General features: G+C 48.1%; 2 protein-coding genes across 2 annotated transcripts; one reads left to right on the top strand and one right to left on the bottom strand.

The window, feature by feature from the left end:
• Positions 1-1,627: 1,627 nt before the first annotated feature.
• Positions 1,628-11,107, bottom strand: PFICI_00496 (uncharacterized protein; the record flags this gene model as incomplete). The annotated part of the gene is made up of 3 exons (XM_007829077.1): positions 1,628-2,916; positions 2,984-10,768; positions 10,822-11,107. The coding sequence occupies 3 exons, from the start codon at positions 11,105-11,107 to the stop codon at positions 1,628-1,630; spliced, it is 9,360 nt and encodes a 3,119-aa protein (XP_007827268.1).
• Positions 11,108-12,597: 1,490 nt separating this feature from the next.
• PFICI_00495 (uncharacterized protein) lies at positions 12,598-14,468 on the top strand (the record flags this gene model as incomplete). Its single annotated transcript, XM_007829076.1, has 2 exons — positions 12,598-13,519; positions 13,576-14,468. 2 exons carry the CDS (start codon positions 12,598-12,600, stop codon positions 14,466-14,468), a joined length of 1,815 nt encoding a protein of 604 aa, XP_007827267.1.
• Between the last annotated feature and the right edge of the window lie 2,558 nt (positions 14,469-17,026).

Below are 17,026 nucleotides of genomic sequence, written 5' to 3'. Positions count from 1 at the left end.
TGCAGAAATGTCCTACTCGTGGTGTATTTGGAAGAAGAAAGTCCTTGTTATTGTCCTGGGGGCAAACTGCACAGGTTTGGTGTTGGTTGGAACTCGGACAGTCGACTATTTTTTTGGGTAAAAGTTTCTAGGATGACGTCTAAGCCCGACCCGAACGCGGTTTCGGAAATTCGGGGTCCAGGGCCTCGGGTCCGCTGGAGTTGACACTTGTACAAGGGGGTGCATTAGCGCATCATGGCCCACTGTTTACGGTAAGTACAGCCTAGATAGTAGTACGAAGATCGAGAGACTTTGTAATCACTAGAAGCTACCATGTCTAATGAGACGGTCTTTTCAATGTTTGTATATTTCATTGATGGTCCTTGGGTGCTGCCACCATCAAGTAGCTGTAGATCACGAATACATTCTGCATGTCTTGTGGGATTTGATCTCTTCTCTTCTATTGTTAAACAGTCTTGGATTTTCTATATGGCAAGCAATGACAGATCGTGTCCGTTGCTTACAAAGTGCATGACTGTGGCCCGTGAAATTTGGAAGAATCAGTGAGAACATGTCAATCGTTGAAGGTTATATCCAGTCGTCTCATTTGTGGTATTCCCAAGCCGCTTGACTTTCTCTAAATCCACGCATTGGTCCCACTTACTACGAGAGCCGCCTGAAAAACCGCAAGTCGGCTAAAGAACACCTTCCTTTCAGATTATCACTCAATATTAAACAACAAGGATCCATTCTATCAACCGGAACGAGGGTTCAGCGATTACACACAGGTGCCGCGAGAATCTACGTGCGGGGGACACTCCGCAAACTCTAAATGGGGATTGTGACAACTTGGAAATTTAACTGGCTGGATTCTGAGTGGCATAGAACTTTATGGTGCCATGAGAAGAGGACAGTGAGTAGATAGGACGGAGACATGGATCCGTTAGGCAAAGACAAATTGCAATTTCTGTTTACTGGCCCGCATGCGTTTAAGCACAATGCCAGGTTTTACTCCGGGGAAAGCCGGGTGATCGATATTGGGGTCATAGGAGCTCTCTCGAGGACGTCTTCCGCAAATCTCTGGAGCTCCTAGGGAAAGAACTGGAGACTCTATCAAGTGGAAAGCCCGAAACCCAGTCTTGATGATTTAGTTCATCAGCAGTTGTGGACCGGAAAAGCAGGTATGCGCAAACTTTCCCCCAATTTCATCAGTATAATGCTTGACATTTTCATTTCTTAGTCTCATAGTTGGATCAGCAATGCTGGTTGAAGACGAGAATACTTGCTCTCAGAACCTCTATGTGTACAATCCCGCTTGACCTTGAAATGAGAGCATATGGTGTGGACTTTGTCCAAGGTCACGCCTACCACTCTCTGGGGTTTGGATCGTCGATGGAAAGCTCGACAACTTTGGCCCTCTTGGGCAGGTCTATGCGAATGCTCAGGGACTTAATATCGTCACTCTCACCACGACACATCAGACAGAGCGCGAATGATTAAACAGAAGCAGGTGGATATACTATACAGATCAAAAGTGATTGTAATTACGTCAACTACCCTAGAATACTCAATCTTGATCACATTCCAATGTCTCGCCTGGCCCCTATTGGGATGAAACCCCCATAGGAACGGCCATATGGGCCAGCTATCACTCACTCGAGTCATCTGTGAAATCATCCCTCTTCAGAAGTTTCCCTGCAAGTAGCTTCCCCATGTGTGTCTTCTCAACTCCTTCACTGTTCCGTCGAATCCTGGCCATGAGTTCGTGAATAAACTTGGTAGGGCTGCGCATGTAGTGGCCATCGTTCGTGCATATACCCGCCGTCTGACCTGGGGGTATAAATCCATCTGCTCCGAGAGGGATATCGCTGTCGGCAGTCTCACAAGCAAGGCAGAGAAGTTGGCAGACTTGAGTATACTCCTCGAAAGATTGCAAGTACAGCTGTCCAGCAAAGAGATTGAGTTGGTGCACCAGACTCGGGGCTACACTGTTTATGTTCTCACGTCGAGGAACTGTGTAGAGCATTAGATGATCCAACGACGGGTTGTTCAGATCCATACGAGGATTGTAGAGGTGCAATGAAACAAATTTCGACCTCTTGATGTCTTCGAGAAGCTCATGTGCTTCGTATTGGCTGATTACAACCAAGTGTGCTGGAGACTCATTTTGCCGGCCCGTCGCGAGGATCCATTGTACAGGCCGTTGAAAGAGATCCGAGGGAAACCTGGATCTTACCTTTATGGTCCTAGCAAAATCATCTGTGACAAGAAGATCACGTGGCAACTCGTTGATGTTGGCGTGAGCAGCTATACTTGTGTCTCCAAGTGTCTTGAAGGCCTTGTTGAAGCCGCTCTTGTTTGTGGCGACAAAGCCATGTCTGACAAATTGGAGTACGTTTGGATGAACTCGGTGAGATAAAGGCTCTGCACGGGTCGGTCGCTCGACTTGGCGTTCTTCCTCTGCCTCTGGCGATAGCTCACGCTCTTGCTGTTCCTGAAGAGAAGCCATCTCAGTGTCCAATGGCCCAAATTGTTCAAGATGATTGTTGATCTGTCCAAAGATGGCATCACTGAGGCCTTTACACAAGTCTGCGATACTGGAGCTCGCAACTCCTGGGCGGTACCGACGTTCTAGAGAGTGCGCCTCGTCTTCTAGGAAGCGTCCAGCCCAAAGCTCGGAATAATTTCCTTTGGCCTCAATTCGCTCTTTTCGGACACGGTCTTGGTTGTAGAACCTTGTTGCCTGCGTAGCCCACAACGGAGCCGCCTTCTTGGTATCCAAAAAGGTTTCGCTGATTGCCCATGTCAAAATGTGGGTGACATCAATATTCCCGTCCACGGGGAGAGCGTGCTCCTGCATGATTTTGTTTCTGATTTCATCCGGCACACAAAACACTACAGATTGACCCTGACCTAGCATTCGCATCCGCATGCACGCTAAAAATCGTTAGATTTCACCGAAACTCGAAACTCGAAACGCTTGATCTGTGATTGCATTACGTACCTTGAACAAGACGGTCCTTGGTGATATTCTGACCCAACGTGACTGCAGCACGATAGTCTTGTGGCAACTTCAAATCTGTACCTCGAGTGTGTGACTCATCGAGAAACGCGAGACATTTTTCCGTTTGCTTGGCAAAGGGAGAAATTTGCAAAGGCTCAATGCATCCGGACCTGTCGACAACGGATAAAACATCCTGATCATTGAAGAAGATTACGGCTTGAGTTTGTTCGCCATCTTCTTCCACCATATCTAACCATTGTTGAGCGACTTGAACATTTGTAAGGTCGATGATTTGGGCGCCAACATCAAGAATGACCCGGACTTGGGGTTGCAACTGCATGAATTGTTGCAGGAGCTGTGCCCCGTCTGAAGATGGACCGTTGGAGCTTGTGCCTTTAGGCATCAGAAATACCTTGGTCTCAGGCCGCACCAAGTATTCCAGGACTAGAGCATTTGTGTGTCTCTGCTGCGGCAAATCAAGCTGCTTGATCGAAGCTGGCAAAATGCACCGAGAATCATTAGTGCCGCTGAAGCCGGTGACTGGATGTGTCTTGACCCTGCACAAGTCCCAACCCGATGCCGAAAGCTTGTGAGGAAATTCTTTCATTTCCTTGGAAAAGATGATGCGCGACATGAAATAATCAATAACGCCTTTGGAGTATCTCAGATGCGGAAAGATCTCCGAAACGCACTGAGCGCGGTCCTGTAAATTGATGCCAGCCAGATCACGAAATGCGTGCGGCAAATCCGGTGATGCATATTGAACCCAGATTGCATACTCTGATGTTGACTGGTCATTGACTCTGAGCATGTGAAATGAATCAAAGAGATCCTGGTCTTCCAAGCCGGAGTAGTAGTAACTCAAGCTCGTCAAGACTATGACAACATCGGGGTGACTGAATTCGGACCTGGGGGCAGGATCGTCTTTGGCTCTGAAGGGGACAGCCAACCGTGTTTTTGGTACTCGATTCACATCGACGCCATAGTTGACCCGCCACCGTTTCTGACAGAGAGCGTGAGAGATGACACCACCCGCAATCAAGCCTCGAAGCAGGAGTAGAGTGCTCACGACAGCATCAGTCCAGAAGGCACCCTTCTCGACACACTCAACATCGTCAAGGGGGATATCATGCATTGATATGTACTTTTGGACAGCAAGCCTCGTCTTTTTCGGCTGGCGTGAGATGGGGAATCCGTCTAGTCCTTCCTGACAGATCTTCTCGCTTAGACGTTCTACGAGCGTGCTCAGCGCATCTTTTCTGAAAATCCGTATCCGCGGGTAACGCCATGATTCATGGCGCCAATCGTAGACATCCATGGACTTGGGGAACTCGGATTGCATATCCACAGCCAGCTGTCGAACAAATTCAAGGACTTGCTGTATCACGGTCCATCGCTGAGGACTGTGCTCAATCGGTCTCTGTTGCCCGATTGTATACACGAGCTCGAACTTGACACTCAAGACCTCATCGCTCTCATCGATGATGTCCCTGGAGTGGGTGTCAAAGTGATGCTGAATATCCAGAAGACTGCGCGCGATCGTGGCTTGTCCATTGATCATTTGTTCTATTCCCATCAACTGAAAAGAAAGCAAATGTTCCGGCTGGACAAGCATCAAGCCACCTTCTTGAATACACTCCTGTATCATACCGCGTATGACTTCAACTCTGCTGGTGTCGAGGCGCACGTCACGCGAGATTGGAAATTCGTAGATCCGACGCCCAGCCAAATTGCCAAGCCGTGCCAGCAGGATCTGACGCATTTGCCGGAATTGCGGTTTGGTCACGATAAGCCGCAAGAGTTGCGAGCCATTGGCAAAAGCGAGAGCAATTGAAGGTGCTATGACTGAAGACTTTCCCTCTCCCATGTTGAGCTGCATTGTCGCGTTTCTTCCATCAGGTGGTGCCATCATTTGCAAAGCAATCTGATGCTGCACAGGTCGTATGAGAAAGCCGCTCTCGCACTCCATCAGGAGCCATTCTGGATACTCAAATGGGTCCCAATCTTGATGGCCTGGATTGCGAAGTTCTTTGGTGAACTCGGACTCATTTCCACAGTGTTGTAACAAGCGGCCAGCGCGCTGTAGGTTTACCAGAGCAAGACCATATGCCACAATTTTCCTCTTCCAAGATTCAGACAGGCGACTCCACCTAGATCTTTGCAACTGACTCAAAAAGAACGACGGGGAACGGCGAGGAAGAAAGTCCGTCTGACCTTGGTGATCATAACCCGTTTCGCCCGATTCGTGTGACGGCAATGCTTGTCTTGAAAAGTCAGTGTCCACCATCATCATGTCGAACAGTCGAGACACATGAGACTCGCATTCCAACTGATACCTTTGTACCAAGTCTCTCAAGAATGCACCTGACTGAGCCACACAGTATTGATGGCTTTGAGTTTGCAATTCATCCAGGCTGTGTTGTAGTTCGAGTATATAATGTTTCTCGTATATGGATGAAGCTCTCTGTTCGAGGTGGTTGATAACATCATTCAGCTTCCCACTGCAGATTTCATGCTGTGGACTGTTGTCAAGAGACACAGTCAATTGAATGCATGATGTGAGAGCTTGTGATGTCTCGCCACCTCGAAACAGATCATTCGTAGAAATAGACCTGGCCTGCCGAGAACTGGGATTTGACTGGGTAGGACCCTGTACTGGTTGGAAACACAGTGGTGTGACATCATAACTCGAAAGAGCTTGCTCGATCTGTTCCAGATATCTCAAGAAGAGCAGATTCTTGTGCCAAGTCTTCCATATTGATGAAATAGCTACCATAGCCTCGGGACTCTTGATGTAGTCATTCGGCGGCAAGGGGGGAGGTTCTGGACATGGCCATTGGTTTCTGAGATTTTCGACAAAAGCGGAGATCGACTTGTCCTTGTTGCTGTTGTATGATCGGTTCTGTCTTTCCTGGAATTCCCAATATGTTTCCGAGTGATTACTCAGAAGATGCGATTCGGGGCACTCACTTAGTGGGTATACTGCCTTGTTGACGAGACGTTTGATTTCATTTTCATCGAATTCAAAGCCTCCAGACAAGTTGTAATTCCCCACGGCCGGTAGCTGAACCTCGGACACCCTAGGTAAACAGGCTAGCCCAAAGAGAACTTGATTCACTTGGCTGAATTCTTCAGATGCGTATGCTTGGGCAGCAAGCCACATGGCAACTTGGAATCGATTGATCCACTGATGGTTAAATTGAAACGCATAGTGGATTTTGTGCCATAGTTTCGAAAGAGCACTTTTTGGCTTTGTCAACCAGTTGGCACTATATTGCACCTCGTAGAGCTTTGGCTCCTCATTTATTGCTGATGTCAGGGACGACTTAGACAGAATATGATAGATATTCGTAGCCAAGCCATTGATAGGACGTTCTTGAAGGGATTGGTTCTTCTCAAACACCCTCATGGCCATTTTCCCAGTGTGCTCAGTGCGCTGAGAGTCATGAGTGCGATCCCTCTGTTTGTAAAGCATGTCTCCACTTGTTGAGAATACCTCAGCACCAAAGCCATCAGTCCGTAGGTACGCTGTATTGTTGAGATCTCTTGCTACTAGCTCCATGTCTGAATGTTCAATCCTCAGCTTTGTAGGTGATTCATGAGGGTAGAGGAAGCTGGTACGTTGGACATTTGCAAGTAGATCCTTCGCGACAGTGTAGAGCAGACCATGTTGCGAGTAAAAGCTCAACTGAGAAGACCATGTTACTGTCTGCATGACCTTCTCATTTCGAGGGTAGAACTGTCTCGTTGGCGCCAATGCAGCAATTCGCTCCAGGCGATCACTCTCTTCTTCGTTCAGGTGTACAGTTGATGTGACGACTGCTGATCTCATGATTGTCAGTGCTTGCTCAGTACCAGTTGTCCCAGTCAATGGATCTGGCAAGCAATGAGACGTGGTTGCGTGTAGATGAGCAAGAAATAGTTTGCTTTGCAATGTTCCACAATCTACGAGCCTGCCCAACTTTGGGTCAATTCGGTAAGGTTGGACTCTGGAGGCTGTACCGATCTCAACAAACACCTGTGGGTGCATGTTTGCTGAAAGTCCATCGAAATCACCTCGTAGTTTCACTCGACCCTCTGAAACAAGGACCAAACGGCTGTTTTGATTGTCTGATCCCCGTAGAACGAGCTTACTTCTCAAGCCGATCAATGTGCCTATCGATTGTTGTTCGTCAACTTGCATACCTCGAAATTGGCATGATTCAATTGCAGTAGAGTCTCTTCGAGCAAAGAAATCCATGCGTAAACGATAGAGTTGAATGTCAAGACATCTCTGGGCCGCATCGTATATTACATGTTGATGGAAAGGGTCTTCGAGTGCTCCAAGCACTACGGATATGTGTTTGGCAATTTTGCTTGAAGGATTGACAATGTAATCGTCCAGACAGTGGGTCAGTTTCCAGCCATGATCGCCATGAATGAGTTGCCAATTCTGATCGCTTTTCTTCCACGGACTGTTGATTGATCGAAACTCGATACTTCCAGTGCTATGATCATACCAGTGTACGAAGTCTCGCACGAAGGCGTGTGGAAGGACCCCAGCCAAGGTATCAGAAGGTACGATGTCGTAATTTGAATCCGCCTTGATGATGCGTATCAACAATTGCTCAGGACAACCTGAAGTGGGTTGCTTGCCAAAATGTACATTGTGACCTTCAAAAGCCATTTTGCTTGAAAAATCCATTCCAGGAAGGAGACTCGGCATCACGTTCATCAAACAACGGCCGAAAAGATCACGATACATTTGGTTGGATGTATATGTCGTAGGCAGGTGTGACAGCGGTCGCCCATTCACAAGCAGTTCGCCAGTCAATGTGTTATAATGAATCGAGTTGGAGGGACTCTCAATCCAGTAATCGGCCGATGGACTCGAACACCAGTCTGATGCCGAGGTGAATCCTGGCCAATGGCGGCTGATTGCCAAATTCAAACCATTGTTGCCGCAAAGAAGGACTTGATCCCTCATAATTGGACTTGCACGATGCATGACGTGGCGCCATCTTTCAAACAACAAGGACTGGAGCGAATCGTTCTCGTCTGCGAGCTGTGAATGATCGCGGATGTTGATTGACGACTCAACGAAAATCGAGACGGCGTCGGGGTGATCCAAGATGTGCTCCAATTGCTCATGATCCACATTGAACGTCTCCGAACATATCAGAGCAGTATTATACAGCATACGCTGCAGCTGATTTCTTTGTTCATCATTTTGTGAGCTGCTTGACCTTTCGACTAGTTTGAGCAACCAGCGATAGGCTGTCGTTCTAGCACAACCCAAGAAATCCATCAGCCCTGCCTTGGAAGTGTTCGTGATTGTCATGGATCGAGCTGCCAGCAAAATGAAAGTCCAAAGGCTGGTGGTGGATTCGAGGTTTTCCTCGATTCGTGAGAGACGGTTGTGGAGAGCAGCGAGGAGTTGACTGATCATGCCGTCATCTGTGAGGTCCAAGTGGGAAGCTCTACATGGCTTTCCCGAGAGGGCGGGGCCAGTTTGAAGAGAGATCTGAGCTAGGAAGATGGCCGACTCTGGTTTGTTGAAGTCGATTAGCGGGCTTGTCAGCTCTCGAAGTATACCCATCCATTGTAGCTTGTATCCGCAAGGAATGGACGCGAGCGCCTTGCACTCTCCAAGCTTCATATGAGCCGGGTATTCATCTTGATATGCGAGAACTGTATTTGGAAACACTCCGTTTGCAGAACTATGTGTGCGAACCATGAACTTTTCCAGACCTGCCGAGCGCCGTGGAAGCTTGATGAGACAACTTGATGAGGTTTTCTCGCTAGATGCAAGCTTGGACATGAAAACGTTCCGTTCACTGTCAAAGTAGGACAGCTGTAGCCCGTTGTTGACACAGACGTCTGATGTTTCGAGGGATGCAAGGTATTTGCCATCTCGATGCGTTCTGACATGAGGCTTAGTTTTAGAAAACAAATATAAACGACCGTTGTACGACATATTTTGCCATTGACGCAGGCCAGCATAATTCCGAAGAGTGTGGCGAGTCCTAAGAGTTTCTTCGTGCGACGGATATGACTTGAGAACATCGTCAATGAGATATATCGTCAGGTCCCTCCAGCTTTGAAGGGGAGGAGGCGGATCAAGTTCGACAACAGTTGCTTGTTTCTGGGACTCCAAAGCTGGTAGTGGCCATTCGTGTATCTGAATCGTCAATTCTTTCGCACGTCTCTCGTACCAGCATCGATCGCAGCTAAGATGGGACGTGGAAGGGACGTTCCAGTCATCGTAAACTGTCTTCTTCGTACAAGTTGCTTCACTGTGAAGTCGCATGAGTTCTCGGTACTCATTCTGTAGTCTTTCCAGTTCAGTAATCTTGGCAGACCTTTCTTTGTTTGCGTACTCTTCAATTTCAATCAGCAGACGTTGATGCTTGTGGGAGTCGGAAAAGTATCGTGTTGAGAACGAGCCTGCATCTCCAAATGACCGGAACACGGAAGGAAAATCTTTTTGAAGTGCAAATGCCTTGCGTTCAATGAGATACTTTTCTGCCTTGTCCAATCTCTCCATGTCGTGTATTCGGGACAACAGCAAAGCCTGATAGAGCTCGACGGGAATTTCATGCTGGTAGTCTCTCAACAATGGGAGAGCTGTCACAGCAACCCTGTCGGCCGCCACCCATAGCTCCAAGATGGTCAAGAACATTCGAGATATGCCTTCTGGAAGATTTCGGTAGTAAGCTTTGGCATCCGCGTGATACTTTTCAGTCAGATCCCTCAAATCATGGCAAACGGATGGGCAATGAACATTGGCCTCTAGCCAGGTAGTAAGATTCTTGTCTACCCACGACTCAAATGCGGCAAGGCGAAATGGTCGGTATTCCTCGTTCTTGGAATCTAGGACCTGTGTAGGCAAAGACAATGACGAAAGTCTTGGGACCTGGGAAAGTGGCGTGAATGATGAAGTGACTGGAGACGAAGTGCGTCGAGGGATGCCTCGCAAAAACTTGTCCAATTTTGGCAAATGGAAACGAATATCTCGCTTCGTGTCAAGGCGAGATAGTAGCCCTAGATCGAGAGGTGGACTCGCTTGCTGGCAGATAGTGTCCCAACGTGTCTTCACAAATCGCGATGCTGCAAGCATACTTTGGTTGATATGCTGGGCCAAGGCACTGCTTTTGGAATGACCCAACTTCACCCAGCGACGCGAGAGCTTGGCAGACATGGCGTGCAAAACCTCGGATGCCATCGAGACTGAACAGGCTTGATCCATGATGCCCGACAACAAAAAGGCCATGAAATACTTGTACAAATCGTCCGAGCCATGGGATCTGCGTCGCAATGTCGATTGTAAGGCCACGCGTACAAGTAACCATAGTGGGCTGCGTCGCCAGGGAAGCCTGCTGTCGTTCCACATGACTTCTTCTCGGGTATTCTTGCACAAGCTGGTCTCGGTGGCCTGGGTACCGAATGCCAGTAACACGTTGGAGAGAAACTCGGTGACTACACATGGCTTGGTTGTATCTCGTTCTTCGTCGTGGTACTGTTGGGCTTTTCTCACTTGTGGTCGCATTCCGGGGACAGCTTGATGACTCATCTTTGCGAGGGTATTTGCAATGACTTGGTTGAATCCAGGTTCCTGGACGGTATTGGTGGCGATTGCCACAGAAGTAGATGGAAAGTGTCGTACGAGACGACCTTGGGTCTTGAATACCGAAGCATTGTCGGGCGACAGTTCAAACACCTCAAAAACGACTTGATCTTCGGCTTTTCGAATAATGATTCCAGCATTCTGTTCAGTAATCTCGAGGGGAAGTACAGTAGGCGATCCTTGGTCGTCAGTCAGCTTGAACTCGGAATTGGAAGGTGCTAAGATGAATTACCTGTGGTGGACATGCTCTGCAGAGCGTTCAATAGTGCGTGCTCATCGAGGTGTCCGTGGTCGTTACGGACTTGGCGCATACTCTTGACCATAGCACTTAGGTCTTGGAATACATCTTGGTGTTGCTCTTCTGCCAGGGAAGAGCAGCGCAAAAGACTGTCTTGAACGAAGCGCAGCAAATGGTCATCTTGTCTTGCGGAACGGTTATCCCCGCCTGGGAGCTTTGGCGGCAGGAAAACGTGATGGAAGAAGTAGGAAAGTGTCTCTATGGACACCTCGGCCTCCATGGTGATTGAGACGCACTGAGTGCGCTTGATCTTTTCGTGATGGCTACCACTGCGAAAAGTTGATAATGGTCGATGGCTCAGTATTCTTGGAAGTGACAGAATTGGGCGCCCTTTGGTACCGTTCCAACTGAGGTGAAGAAAAAAAAGTCCAAGGGGCAAGAAGCAGACAGGCGAAGGTTCGGATTGGTTCGAGGTCTGGGATTGAAACTCAAGGTAGCTGGGGAAACACTAGGTACAGAGCCCTAACTTCAATATTCCAGCCATTGTCTGTGCCTGTTTGTTTGAAACCTGCCTTGGCCCAGTGATAGAAGCCGTTGCAAACGGCTAATATTAGGTACTAAGCACAATGCAGAATTGATACAATTCGTCAGGAGGTGGTTTCATTTCTATGTGGGTCATGTTGAAGCAAACGGCTCAGGTAAAAAGACGTTGACTCGATTTCCGAAGGATGAAGACTGATAAAGGCAAACGGTCAACCGCGGCACGCACAAAATCACAAGACTCTAAACAAGACGAAAACAAATAGAAACGTTTTGCATGGACATGTCTTATAAGCTAAATAATAGGCTGCGTGTATTCTCAGATATCTCAACTCCCGATTGTTTGTTCATTGAACATTTGTCTGAGAGCCCGCCTTTCCCTCCCGCTGGACGTATGCGCACTGGGGATTCATTGCTGTCAATGAACGCCTAGCTACGCGTTTTATTGTAATTGTGTCAGATTTCTCCCCAGGCTTTCAAAAGTCTGAGGCATAGATACTGATGATATGAACGGCAACTGACGCCTGCCTCCGATTAGAAAGAAGATACCGGCGCGGCAGAGGTCGAATGAGACACATAGATTCCGTGCGCTTTCCAGCTCTAAATTGCAGATAGGATCCAATAAGCGCCATTCGATTGAGAAGGATTGAGAAAGAAAATTAAGTAGCAGTCAGGTTGCTCTCGGCAGCTGCGGTTTCATGCCGCTTTCTATCGGCAAAATCATGCCCGGAAAGTCAATTGCGTCATTCGCAGCTGGAGGCCTACCAATGCGGGTTCCTCAGTGCGCTGTTTGAATTAAAACTCCAGGTCAATAATGAAGACCACCCAAACTTAAGCTTTTCAAAAAGCTCATTTCATGTGCCTCAAAATTCTCTTTGCAGCACGGCGCGGTTTTCAAATCTTCTCCTCACGTGGTTTACTTCATGCACCCGAAGCCGAGAGATATGTCCAATGCTAAACTATCTCGGGCCCGAGTACGCTATCTGTCAGATTATAGATAGTCTAGTCCACACCTATGATATTCTTTTTATTCGCGGAAAATGAAAAGATGCGTTCCGATAATGGCATCGCAGCTGCCTGATCTACTATAGCGCAGAGTATAGCGTAATCCTTCGGAGCCCGCTAGCCGCGATATATAACTATGTAGGTAGCTACATACCTATGTAATTGATTGAGAGTATCGTGTATCTTTAATACCTGAGGAATGATTCCAACCTTAGGTCTTGCGCAATGGAAATGGAACAATCTACCCACGATGTCATAATAGTTGGAGGCGGCACAGCGGGATGTCTCCTTGCATCACGCCTATCCTCTCAGTTGCCACATCTCGATCTTCTGTTGCTTGAGGCTGGGGAGAATCACAATGAAGAGCCCAAGGTGCTCACGCCGCTCATTAGTCGCCGGATGTTTGGTGATCCCGCTTACGACTGGTGCTTTGAAACCACAGCGCAGCCTGGACTTGGGGGCAGGACCATCCAGCAGACGCGCGGGCGTATGATTGGGGGGAGTAGTGGCATCAATTCGCATAGTCTGGTGTACCCAAACAAGGCCATGCACGACACCTGGGCGGAACTGGTAGGGAGTGAAAGCTGGTCATGGGCAAACATGGCAAAGTTTTACCAAGCATTTCAGTCGGAGCAACCCCCTTCCGAAGCCACGGAAAGCACAGACACGACCCCCAAGATCCAGGCGTCGTATCCGACTACCATGAACAGTCTTCAACGGGCTTGGGAAGATGTATTTAATGATTTGGGAGCAGCATCGCAAAAGTCAGGCGTCTCGGGGGAAGCAATCGGAGGCGTAACAACAACGAATGCAATCGATAGGTCAGGTGGAAAAGGTAGAAGAAGCTTTGCGGGCAACACATTCTTGAACTCGGCGACTATCAAGAAGAACTTGCAAATTGAATCCAGTGCGACGGTAGTGAAAATGGTTTTGGAGGACTCGTCAAATAGCAACTTCATCAAGAGGGTTGGCGGAGTAGTGTACGAGAGACAAGGAAGAAGCATTTTTGCAAAGGCTAGAAAAGAGGTAATCTTGTGTGCAGGAGTGTTTGGAAGCCCTCAGATCCTGGAACTGTCAGGAATAGGGAACCCCCGCGTTCTAGAGACAGTAGGTGTGCATTGCACTGTCAATTTGCCAGAAGTCGGCGGTAGGTTTCTGTCCTGCAACCCGTACACATCGAGAAGAATGCTGATACGCATCTAGAGAATCTCCAAGATCACATCAATTTTGGCCCAAGCATCGAGGTCGAGCCTACCATAGAGACAATGGATGTCTATGCTAGAGATCCTGCAGTTCTTCTCGCCCACAGCAACGAGTATCAAGAGCATCAGACAGGCCCACTATCCGAGGGGGCAGCTTACAGTTTTGCGTACTGGCCACTTCAGCTATTCAACTCCAAATCTGACCAAGATGAATTACATGCCCTTTTGGACTCATTAGCCACCTCACCTCGGAGCAAGGGATTGCAGCTTCATCACGAATTCTCCCGTCGCATGATATTAGATCCAGAGGAAGCAAGTGCCACTGTCTTCATGACCAGGATGCAGAGATATACCTTGCCTGGGCACAAAGCGCCTGGGAATTATATGACCGTCGTTGCAATGCTGGCACACCCTTTCAGCAGAGGTTCGGTTCATATTGCTACACCGGAGAGCAGCGACCCGCCTGTAATTGACTGCGGGTATCTCACCCATCCTCTGGATGCCGAGATACTAGCGCTTCACGTCTCTCAGATCGAAAGACTAGTTACGCAGCCGACATTCGCATCGATCATGAGGCCCGGTGGTCGTCGACTTCCCCCTGGATTAGAGAGTGCACCATCACTTTCTGAGATCAAAGAGAGTATCAAGACTTATGGAGCAACCAACTACCATCCATGCGGAACGTGCGCAATGATGCGGGCTGAATATGGCGGTGTCGTCGACGAAGAGCTGCGAGTTAGAGGCGTGGAGAATCTCCGTATTTGCGATGCTAGCATCTTTCCAATAATTCCACGGGGAAATATCTTGACTACAGTCTACGCGGTTGCGGAGAAAGGGGCCGAAATGCTCGTGGGACTTTACGGACCGGAGAGTCTTTCGGCTGAAATGGTGTAACTAATGGATCTAGACGACATAGCTTTGAAACACTTTTATTCTATTGACGTATCAAATGATACCAAATTTGACATCCGTTCGAGTATGGTTTGCTTTGACGACAGATGCACCAGATCGCTTTACAAGGACCGTCATTTATTTTTGCGCACTCTTGACCATGATATCTACATACATACATACATACCTACGTTACCTAGGTATGCATTCATGTCGCATGCCTTTGCTATCTCCAATCTGACTGGTTGCGGCGACTACTGCAAAACGTCACAACCATAAACTTGCTGAGTGATCGCAAGGCCCGCGACCCGAGGTACTATGGATATTTTTCTTCAGTCCCATGTATATGATGGGCATGATTCCTACCGTACGTGCATCAAGCAGGTTTTCGAGTTGCGTTTACGCGCTTTTCATGTGAACATTTGCGGAGGCCATGTGAACTGTGTTGAGGGATCAGGCACTAAAAACCACTAACTGGGGGACCTGCCTTGTCAGCTACAGATTACAATAGCACACACCTTTGGGTGCATCTTTGACCACGGCTGCATCTACGCATAGGGAAGTATTACCCAGATAGAGTGGGGCCAAATTTTGAAGGTTTTAAGTGTAGTTGCATCAACGGATAATCAACCTGGGCTTTTGCTAAGCTACCCATTTATCCGTGCCACACGACCACTTCTCTAGATGGCTCGTTTCTCACCAGGTGCGAGGCAGAGGTGTGGCACGGGTACCGGGTAGTGGTTCGTCGCGTCTGACAGACGGACGCGTACATCCATGGATGGATGTACTTGAAGCAGGTTTTTCCCCGTGGTTTTAACCACTAGGTACTTTAACGTTGGAGGGGGATAGAGAATCCATGGAACGATCAGCGACATGTCGCTTTGATTGTAGTTTGTAACGTCTTTCTGTATTTTTTCGGAACTCATTCTCAGTTAATCTACTTACATGTAGTTCCCGAAATCCCTATGAGATTGAATTACCCAATTCATGGCCACGAAAGTGTTTACAAACACTAATTGATTTGGCGACTATAGGCCATATGCGGGGATAGCCAGGCACAGTGTCTCCACTGAATCGCTTTGAACCCTTTTAAGCCCCAAGACTTTGTGGAGGCGCCGACTTGCTCAATCAGGCATAGATCGTTCTATATCTTTTGAGAGAACGATAGAGGAGAAAAGAAAAGCATCCTTCGATAATGGCTTTTGGAAATCGCGTACCGTGCATCCCCCTCGGCCGTAATCTTGGGGCCGACAAATATGAGGAGCTGAAATCGCTACAGAAGGCTTGACAGATGCACAATTCTTTAGGCGGATCAGCCGATATTGTGGCTGTCTGGCCCGTTGTGCGTCTTTCTATTTGGGGCCGGGGCGAAGCCCATCAAGTAGCCAAGGCCACCACCATTATCGGGGATAATAGGCGAGGTAAGGATTATCTGCACATGGCCATCGTGGCTTGGAGGAGTGTATTAGCTAAGATCCAGTTCGTCGGGATCATGCGGGCGGCCCTTTGCGGCACGTGGCCTAGGGGGATTAATGCACTTAGATAAGCATTTCATAGTAGTCACAAAGGATTCAAAGAGTCATCACTCTGCTGTTTCGGTGTTATGCTTCGGACGATCAAAGTTTGGTGAGGGGTATATCAATGCCTAGCGGCGAAAGAATCCTGATGGATCAACACGGGAGTTGACCACCGTCCGAGACTAGTAACAAAAGCGTGTTGAAGCACATACAGGATAGTCTACCCGTAAATGCTAGGACGCATCCATGTGCATGTTCACCCTTAGCGTATCAAAGCCGTGACTTCTGTAGGGATGGGAGTCCTGGACAACATCCGAAAGATTTGATGCCAAGAAGCTTCAGTCTATTCTCTCCAATAATCACAGCCATGTTTCTGATGGGGAAGAAGACATCTCGCCCTTTGCGTAACCTTGACCGCGAAGCAGCCTTCAAAAGTAGGACTCGGTCGCATAGAGTCGAAACCACGTCTATCAATGGATATACGTACTAAATCGCTGCTATAACAGTGGTCGTTGGATCTGCTTATTATAGAAAATACCATCTTAGATAATGCGCATTACTGATAGTGGTCCGACGTTGTTCTCTACTTGCACTGCTTTTCGTGTCGCATTAACTACCAGGTGTTGGGGGCTCAGGTTGAAATAAGCAGGGGCTATGTATTCTGTGGCTTGATTGGCCTGGCTGCCTCCAGTGAATCTCGTTTAAGACAAGCGAGAAATGAAAAGCCGAAATTTTTCGGCTTTGCACCATGAACCGACCCGAAGCCAACATCCTACTCAGAATCCTACTGACTCCTAGTGGGGGAGGGGAAAAAAAAGCTATCCAGAAAACGAAATAGAACCAGACTCTTGGAGTAAATTATACTTGGATAATGGTGGCAAACCATGTTGGCTCATTGGCTAGACCGTACTCTGCGGGATATCTGTGCCATTTGTTCCTTGATGCCAAGACACCAAGACACCAGCAGCTGTGCATTATACCCTCATCGACCTGGCCGGGTAATCATGTAATGGTCGGGTGCGGATTCGGTGTGGTATCCTACAT

Source organism: Pestalotiopsis fici (genome assembly GCF_000516985.1).
Source record: "Pestalotiopsis fici W106-1 unplaced genomic scaffold PFICI_Scf_1, whole genome shotgun sequence".
Classification (NCBI taxonomy): Eukaryota; Fungi; Ascomycota; class Sordariomycetes; order Amphisphaeriales; family Sporocadaceae; genus Pestalotiopsis; species Pestalotiopsis fici.
The sequence above is the reverse complement of the archived record's forward strand: the minus strand, read 5'-3'. Positions and strand labels throughout refer to the sequence as shown.